This window comes from Nymphalis io, chromosome 15 (assembly GCF_905147045.1).
Source record: "Nymphalis io chromosome 15, ilAglIoxx1.1, whole genome shotgun sequence".
NCBI classification, from domain to species: Eukaryota; Metazoa; Arthropoda; class Insecta; order Lepidoptera; family Nymphalidae; genus Nymphalis; species Nymphalis io.
In genome coordinates, this window is record NC_065902.1 from 2,187,724 (window position 1) to 2,197,662 (window position 9,939).

The 9,939-nt window shown below is 31.8% G+C and overlaps 1 protein-coding gene across 1 annotated transcript in view; it reads right to left on the minus strand.

Moving 5' to 3' along the window:
• The window catches only part of LOC126773598 (atrial natriuretic peptide receptor 2), a 32,488-nt gene extending 22,749 nt beyond the window's left edge, over positions 1-9,739 (minus strand). The window contains exon 1 of the mRNA XM_050494574.1: positions 9,625-9,739. Within this exon, the coding sequence (XP_050350531.1) occupies positions 9,625-9,722 (98 nt within the window). The 5' untranslated portion in view covers positions 9,723-9,739. The remainder of the gene's footprint in view (positions 1-9,624) is intronic.
• Positions 9,740-9,939: the final 200 nt, after the last annotated feature.

Below are 9,939 nucleotides of genomic sequence, written 5' to 3' on the forward strand. Positions count from 1 at the left end.
AATTTGTTTGAGAAAAATGCATTCTAAAATTCTTGTCGGTTCTTGCTAGACTTGATTTTTCGAATATTTTCAGTAGATTAACATCTAAAATTGTTTATGAGATTTTAAATTAAGAATAATTATATTGATTTTTATTTTTATTGTATCTTTTAATCAAACGGAGAAACCAAAAAAAAAATTCAAATTTATCATTGGATCAGATGCCTTACTATAAATCAATGTAAAAATAATGTTACAAAATAAGCTGAAGCTTATAAACTTAATGTTCCGAAATTATAATATGTTAAAAAATATATTTAAATGCTTATCATTATTTTGTTATCTCCTCGTGCACTTTATATCATCAAATTAAGAAAGTAAATTTTAGAGTATATAATATATAATCGAAAACATACAATGGACGAAAATTCAAGTAAATTAAGTAAGGTGGCGAACACAACATTAATTAAAATTTATGTTAGACTTATTATCAATTACGTATTTTTATTATCAAATGCTACAATGATTTACAATCTACGTAAGACACATGTCATGCTTTTATTCACCACTTGAAAAGCAATTGTTATTAAAACGCGTTGACTAATCGTATTTTGTGACCAATTTTTTATCATCATTTGTAACTAAATCAAACAGTACTGTGAATATGCTATTGTACGACACGGCTACGACGCGATTATTACTGGATGCAACTTGGTACGCTTTTAAATATCTTAATACAAAGATTTTTTTTATATATGACAAGATAGATGACTAGCGTTTTACCTTCGACTTCGCTCGCGTTCATTTTATAATCATTTTACCAATTTCCATAGCTCTTTTTTCTCTTTTATCTCTAAGTTAGGGGCTAAATTTTCTAAAATCTGTGCGTAATATATCAATCAGTTATACTTTTCTATATTTCACTATTCTATATAAAAATAATAATAATAATAACGTTGACGATCTCTCTCTCACTCTCTTTCTCTCTCTATGTCTACCTTATTCTAAGCTATATTTAGTTATTATATAACATTGAACTTAGATATATACATATACACTTCTATCTCGAAAAAACTTTTTTTTAACGTAGGTAGACGCGCAAATGTGGTGCAACACCCACCAACATATAAGTTAATAATGCCTACGCAGCTGATTAGTCAATAGGGCAATAAAAAAAGTATTCGTACAAAATGTAACAAAGAGCCAATGCAATCAGGTTGATTTTTTTTAAATACTAAAATTATTAACGTTCACATGCATATACATTTACTAAGCAGCATGTTTCTCAAATAAATTCAAAAACAATTACTTTGAGACTAGTCAGAATATTTCATTTAATACGCGATATCTAACAAATTATACTTGCCACTGGAAAACAGCTCTCTGCTTAGAGTTGTGACCGGTATAAAAATCGACATTATTCAAAATTCCAGAAAATATTACACAACTTGATTGACAAATGCTTTTACTGTGTAAAATAATTCCTGTGATACATATCACATTTATATTTGTCAATTTTATAAGTGTTATTTAGACGAAAAATTATTATCATATATTGCTTTGTAATTTAATAGTAAAATTTACAATACAAGTCATAATACTTGTACTTTTATAATATATTGTAATGCCTTTTAATATTTAATTATAAGTTATTATATTTTAAAAGTTAATTTTAATTAAAATATTTGCATTGTTTGCATTAAATTGAACTGAATTAAATAATTATATTTTATGATTATTTTAATAGTCAACAAATATAACTTTTATATCATTTTTCATGACTGTTATCGTATAATGTAAATATCATCGTCCCTGTTAGATAATTTATTCGTAAACTGATGACATGAGTCACAGCCACTACTCGAGTCCCTTCCATGAGTCATAGTTTCGGTACCCGGGATAGCAACAATATTATAGCATTTTTGCATGTGTCACATTTCGATGAGTTCTGACCATATATGACCATATATGACCATATATGACCATATATGTCAATGTTATGTCACCGTAGTAATTATATTTCTGCCTTTATATATTTTACTTATGTAATTTCTTCAATTTCGTCGATTTATACTTTGTAATAAAATAAAGTAAGTCTTTTGACACCATCTGACGTTATAATGTGAATTATAATTAACACAAATTAAATTGGACTGCATTTAATTACCTATGTAATTTATACATATATCGGGAAAAGTAACTACTTTGTTTTATGTATAATTCTAAATAAAGTAGTAGTTTGAAATATATAATGGTATCTTCTTTATCTATCGACTCCATGCTTGATCTCCAGCAGGCGTGGGTGGCAGCAGGGTGGCGCCTGAATGGGCGGGAAAAATACTTCTAGTATTTCAACAATTAATTGGATAAGCACCACCAAACGCGCTCTTCTTGACATACGCTGGTCGCCTAATCCTTGCATAATGGTGGTCTTAACAGTTGTTACGTATCCGTTGGTGACAGGCCGTTTACTTTCGTAATCAAATACGCCGTCAAATTTAAAAATGACGATCCATAATTCTCTTATGTTATCTCTTGTATTGTATAGTTTATCAGGATTATTTCATAAGATAAATGACAAACTTAAGTATTTTATAAATCACCTTCTGTCGCTTTAAATTTTCTTCTGACAAACTATTAAAATGAAATGAACGGAGACTTCGATGGAAATTTTATTTCCCTTGGCTCAGAACCAAAAACCATTTCTGTTGAAATGTATTTTGACAGTGAGAAGTACAACTTCTTTATTCTATACATTACTGAAAAATATAACATAACTTGCTCGGTGTATCTATAAAACTATAAATACTTTTAAAAAAATGTTGCTGAATTCCTCTGTCTGTATCTTCGCTAACATCTTCTAAACCACGCAATGGATTTTAATACGCTTATTTACCATTTGCAAGACCATTAAACGAGAAAGGTATATACATAACTTGTAACAGTTGTAAAAAATTGTGTAATATGTCAAATATTTTGTCAAATAAAGTGTTTTCGTACGCTAACTAAATCTTAAGAGATACATCAAAATAATCTACTAAAAAATTGTAGTTCTTAAAAAGACTTCCACAAAAGTCCACGATAGCATATATCTATTTCCTAAGGATAATCCAGAGTATCCAGTTTTATCTTTTAAATTTTGGTCAAAATAAAAATTTATTTGCCAATCTTTTTTTAGATAAATATGTTTATTATCTTAAGAATTTAAATTACAAAATATTTATCAAGAAAATAATAATTGTGGCGATCAGCGGTGCGATAGCAGGGAAGCCAGCGCTGGAAGCCTAGTTACGCGACGCAAGTTGCTCCAATTGCTTAATATTTATTTTTGTATATATACTAAGTATGGGAATTAATACGTCTATATACGTATATTGCTTGAACCCCAAGAAAGTATTGATACAAAGGCTACTTTTTAAAATATACGTTACGACTTATGAGGAGATGTACAAAATTGATAGCTAAGTAAATTTAATGAAATCATTATCATTAAACTAATAACCGTTTCAATTAATCCCAGTCGTTCATGAAGACTTTAGTACTTCCGTGTTACATAAACCCATCGTGACAGAATACTTCAATTAATGGTGAACGGAAACCAGATGGCAGTTACGAGCAGTGGAAACTTGCCAAATGCAACCAAGCTTACCTGGCGCTAAGGGTAATTTAAGGCTCATTTTAAGTTATGTGTAAGAAGCGAATATCCCTTGATAAATGTTATCGCTAGAGGCGAATATCGCTTGACAAATGTTTTTCTTAATATAAGGTAATTTATCATACATGAACCCTTGGGCAAGATAATTTGACGATAGACCTTTAATTTTGATTTTTTCATTGTTTTATTTATAACATTTTATGATATTAAGTACTACTATTAAAAAAAAATATCGTGCCTCCGAAAGCATGTAAAGCCATTGGTCCTGCGCCTGAACTCATTTCGGTCGTGTCGATTCTGCGCCCCATAAAATTATAAGAGTGATAGAATAGAGAATACACCTGTGTTTGCGCACACACTTATGAACTATGATATGTCCTGCGCAGTTAGGTTGTTTTGAGATAGGCTACCCTATGTCAAAACAAGCTAACTATGGCCTACTGGTGGCCTAAGTCATTATATTAAATATATATATATATATATATATATATATATATATATATATATATATATATATATATATTGATGCCATTGTGATTTATTCTATATTAGTAATCCATTATTAAAATTAAGCGATGATTTTCGATGGATTCTTTGTGGCTTTGTCGAATCATGGAGAATAAGTGATAATGTTTTGTTGAAACGGTATGAATGTAATCCTTTCAAAATAATGCAGAATTTGTGCAAAAATTCGTCCTAGACTCGTTTTTTTTAAATCCGCCATCCATCAGAAATTACTATTATTTTTTCCACATTTTGATCGAAGAAAAAAAAAAACAAAAATTTTAGATATAACATAATACTATTTGCAATAAATCTGAATTTGTTATTTTTATATTGTATGTAAATATATGCAATATATATGTTAAAATGCCTCACACCGGAAATTGTGTACAATAAATAGTTGTACATTTTCCGAAGAATTTTTAACCTTTTTAAAATACTATATAACAAAGTCCTTCCCGGCCGTGTCTGTCTGCCTGACCGCGATAAACTTAAAAACTCCCGAACAAATTTTCATATGATTTTCATTAATAGAGAGACTTATTCGTGAGGAAGATTTAAGTGTATAATTAATTATGTTTTTTGTAAATAATCTTCAATAATAATATTATTGTTGAAAATGTCGGAAAAAATCATGTGGACTTACTGACATGCGCCGCGTTAGCCAATAGAGTTATATGTATTACGACATTAACGTTTCATGTGTTTAGTGTTATGTAGATCCGTGGGAAGATGGGAGATCATTTACCACCATGTTTTTCACAAGACTGCACGAAAAAAGAGGTAATGTTTTCAGTATTATATGTGTGTTTTTTTATTCCACCATTACATTAAAGGCCTTTAATTTTAATGTTATTTTTAATATATATTTGCTTTTGATATATCATTTCAGCCTCATTATTATTTATTTTTGAAAGAAAATACGGTCTATTAGACAAATTATAGTCATAACAAACGAATTCCTCGTACTAAGTCATGTCCTTTATAATTAAAAACGTTATTTATGGTGTTTATTTTTTCTCTAAGTATTTCCAAGTGATCAAATATTTAGGTTAAGTAGACAAGACATCGTGCCTCCTAGATTTATCCCTAGTTATAGGAATGACGTAGTATTGAATCCAGACGAGTTATCAACAGTCTTCCGCCTCTCCGCCTTTAATTTGCTTATTTAATTATGTTATTCTCCTCTCAATTATAATTTTAATTACACAAAGATGAAAGCGTTTTCTCGAATAATTCTCTTTGAATAAAAAACCGAATGTATACATAAATTATTGTTGCTATTAGCCATCTCTATACATTTATAAGAAAAATAACGTTGTAAGCCAATTTATAAATTTCAAAACTCAAAAATGTATACGGCCTCGGTATTTAGTTGACGTAATAGTTTCCTTATAAGGCCTGCCTCACATAAGCTAAAATGATAAAATAAAGCCACTGCGGCGTCAGATAGCTGGTGGTTTGGAACATCCCATATTTTTTTAAGCTTTGAAAATAAAATATTACTAGTTGGTAGATTTTCGTTCAAACCCGTCTGGATACCAACCATTCATAAATTATCCTACCGCCAAGCAACAATACTATTGTTGTTTTCAGGTTTTAAAGTTGAGCTAGACAGTGTACAGGCATAAGGGATATAACATCTTAGTAAGTGGAGCATTGGCGATGTAAGGAATGTTACTTACAATGCTAATATCTATAGTCGGTTGTGGCCACTTATCTTCCGGAGACCCATTTACCTGTCTGCCTAACGTAGTACAATAAATAAAACGATGTTTTTTTAAATAATTACACTCTTACAATTACTATAAAAAAACTTAAAGAGCATAATTTGACGTCATAGAATCTATGACGTTCTGGGTTCAGTTGTTAATGACTATTTAAATATCACGATTGCACTAATATGTACCATGCAATTTATCAATTCTATAATCGTATCAATTAATGGTTTTAGCGATGTATGTACACTGACGAGTAAATTGATCCTCCAATGGTATAAAATTATAAGAAATATACTGTAATTGTCCTACTGCGAGCTAAGGCTTCTTTTCTTTTTGACGTGAAAATTTGGGAGTTTATATCATCTCGCTGCTAGAATTCGGGTTGGTGAAAACAAATAATGTAGAATTTTCACAAATTATATAAGCATAAGAAAAATTCAGTAATGCTTGTCCAGACTTGAACCCGCGATATTTGGTTAAGATGTGGAAATACGTCGTTGACCTTGCTTGATTTAGTGTTACCGACAAATATGACGCGCGGAGATCTAGTACCTTTTGTGCTCTGTGTTTGAGGAGAAAATTGTCACAAGTTTTCTTAGCATAACGTATCGTCTCGAATTGAATTATAAGCGAGATTTTAGAGGATTTTTTTTCTTTGCATATTTATTTCTGAAAGCCGAGATGGCCTAGTGGTTAGAACGCGTGAATCTTAACCGATGATCGTGGGTTCAAACCCGGGCAAGCACCACTGAATTTTCATGTGTTTAATTTGTGTTTATAATTCATCTCGTGCTTGACGGTGAAGGAAAACATCGTGAGGAAACCTGCATGTGTCTAATTTCATTGAAATTATGCCACATGTGTATTCTACCAACCCGCATTGGAGCAGCGTGGTGGAATAAGCTCCAAACCTTCTCCTCAAAAGGGAGAGGAGGCCTTAGCCCAGCAGTGGGACATTAACAGGCTGTTACTGTTACTGTATTTATTTCTATTGCTTTTAATTTTAATCAAGAGGAAATGTTTTATATGATCTAGATGAACTTATATTTTATTTTAAGTTTTTTTGCGATAACGATTATCGAGTTAAAGGAATCAATGTAGCACAACGAAAGCCATATAATTTATATCCACGCCTGAAGATTCACGTATAATCATCACCACCGAGGGTATTTCGAGGGTATAACTATTGACAATACTTGAGGCATTAATGATACCTTGCGTAACTTATGCTAATTATATGACTTAAGTTACGTATGTTGGGTCTGTTATTATATAACACTGGCTCACTTATAACAATTCTAATTACGTACATAGAAGAAATTGTTATGTATGTAAAAAAGCTAGGGGCACATTACTAACAATTATCAATTAATCATATTAATTTTCAATCATTTTCAAAAATAAATTTTGTTTTATTACCATATAATTCACATACATAACTGTGGAGGATTTATGTGAGAAAAAACTCAACTATGAGATTTTGACTATACTGATCGTAACTTGAGGGATACACAGATACATGAAAAAAGCGTATCACCTTATTTCTATTTTCCACACTTCACGAGTGAAATAAGTTCTTAAATAATAGAATACAAAATAGAACAAATTGTAATGTTGATGGATATGTACGGCACTTTAATTTAAGTACTTCGTTCGAGCTTTCTAAGCTCATAATATCGCATAATTATTTTTATATCTTACTCAAACAATGTTCTACCTTAATATGTTGACGTAAAATTTACATCAGATTTTTATTATCTCGTAAAAAGAATGAAATGTTCTCGTTATTTTTTTATTGGTGATATTGATGACTACATAAGTCTTGGCATTGATGGAACACCTGACAAATAAGATAGTATACGTAAACAATGTTTTTGAAACTGATTTGTGGTGATACTATAATCGATCGGCTTTTATTTGTTCATACAATGTTATGGTGGTGGAGAACTTCTGGTGATAGAGCTTTGTGCAATTTTGTCTGGGTAGGTACCACCCACTCATCAGATATTCTACTGCAAAAAGCAGTACTTGGTATTTTTGTGTTCCAGTTTGAAGGGTGAGTGAGCCAGTGTAATTACAGGCACAAGGGACATAACATCTTTGTTCCCAAGGTTGGTGGCGCATTGGTGATGTAAGCGATGGTTAACATTTCTTACAATTCCAATGTCTATAGGCGTTGTTGACCACTTACCATCTGGTAGCCCATGTGCTCGTCACCTTCCTATTCTATAAAAAAAGTGAAAAATACAAATATTGAGTTCTAAAAAAAATCGGTGAAATCGGTCTGGAGGACATTATTATTATTGTATTATATATTAAAGGGAATTCATTAATCATCTCAAATTTTCCAATATATTAAATATGCTGTCTCCTTTTGTGTCTCTGTTTTGAGCTAATAATCTTCAAATGTCTTGACATATTTTCTTATCTTTAATTAGTTTCACGTTTGACAACAACAAAGCTTCATTAGTTGGTAAAGAGTCGTTCGTTGAGCACTAACTCTTCAAATGATTGCGCAATGCATCTTCAATGTTTTTCGTCATCTCATCAGTTCGTCTTTCAACAGAACTATTAATAGGTCAAAGGAATTTTTTAAATAACATCTACCACTGGTTTATAAAGCACAGTACTTATTATTTCTTTTGTGGTAAAATTAACTCTTTTTCAATAATGTTTGGTATGTCTGTCTGAGCAAGTAACGAAGAGATATTATACGAAGCTTGAATTCTTATTTAGAAGTCACTGACAAAAATTAAGCTACAGTTGGCTGAGATACGCCACAGCTATGATATTGGCATCTTTTCTTTTTCTGCTTTTGACTGTAATACATGATAAGTATCAAGATGATAGATGTAACCTATGTGCCCTTTTTTACAACTTACAACGTGTATGCAAATTTTATGATGATCAGCAATTGAGTAGTTAAGAGTAACAAGTAAACTCACTTTCAAATTTAATATATTATTCAGGATTAATTACCAATTAAACTGGTGAGACAGTCGCTCCGGGTCTTACTTGGTTCGAAGGTTGCCCATTGCGGTAATGCGTGGAATAGCGGCGTGTGTTATGGGAAGCTTTGCGTCGGGTAGGGATCGGGGGGGACTTATATACTCAAATTAACCATCGCCCCTAAGCAGCTTTAATAACTTTCTCTGAGCTCTTAACCGCCCCCTGTAGGCCTCTAGCGCCTTCGAAGCGGCGTTATCGCTCACTTTTAGAAAGACTACTCTAAGATATGTCAGAACTTTATCATTGACTGTTCCCAGTAGGCCATAACATATTTAGTGCACTTACGAATTATAAGTCAAAAACTTTCGCAATAAAAATCCTGAATAGAGGGAATAATTCACAGAGGACAGCTTTATCGGTTTGCTATGGAATGGAACACATTGTTCAATTAAATTTATTGGTCACGATATGTTTATTGAACATGTATTGTCACCGATATTTCGATCGATTATGATATGGACCAGCTGATGGTAAGTGGTCACAGGCCCATATATATTAGCATTGTAAGAAATGTTTGGGAACTAACATGTTATGTCCCATGTGCCTGTAAATATACTGGCTCATTTAGCCTTCAAATGGGAATACAACAATACCAAGTACTGCTTTTATGCGGTAGAACATCTGATGAATGGGTGGTACCTATCCAGACGAGATTGCACAAAGCCCGTCACCAGTTATGTGACACCGTTCCTTTATTCAACGTGAGGTATTTTTAATCCATCACAAAATATATTATATATTAGGTTCAAAACGTACCTCCATATTGTACTGCTATCAGTATCTTTAATCTCTTTAGTCAGGTGTGTCAGCAAGGCGGCGTTCGCGTTCGTGTACCACTCCACAACTTCCGTCATTGAAGTTCCGAGTTCGATTTTCGCCCTGAAGATAAAAAAAATATTACAAAAATATAAGCAATTTTATGATACTAGATACGTATATTAACAGCAGCCTGTAAATACAGAGATAACGTAGTGAATATGCCAGTTGAATCCTAATCAAAGGTCAGGAGCATAAAAGTTCGATGTCAATTGAATTAAAAACTTATTACGCAGTTCTCGTGAATTGGGAAAA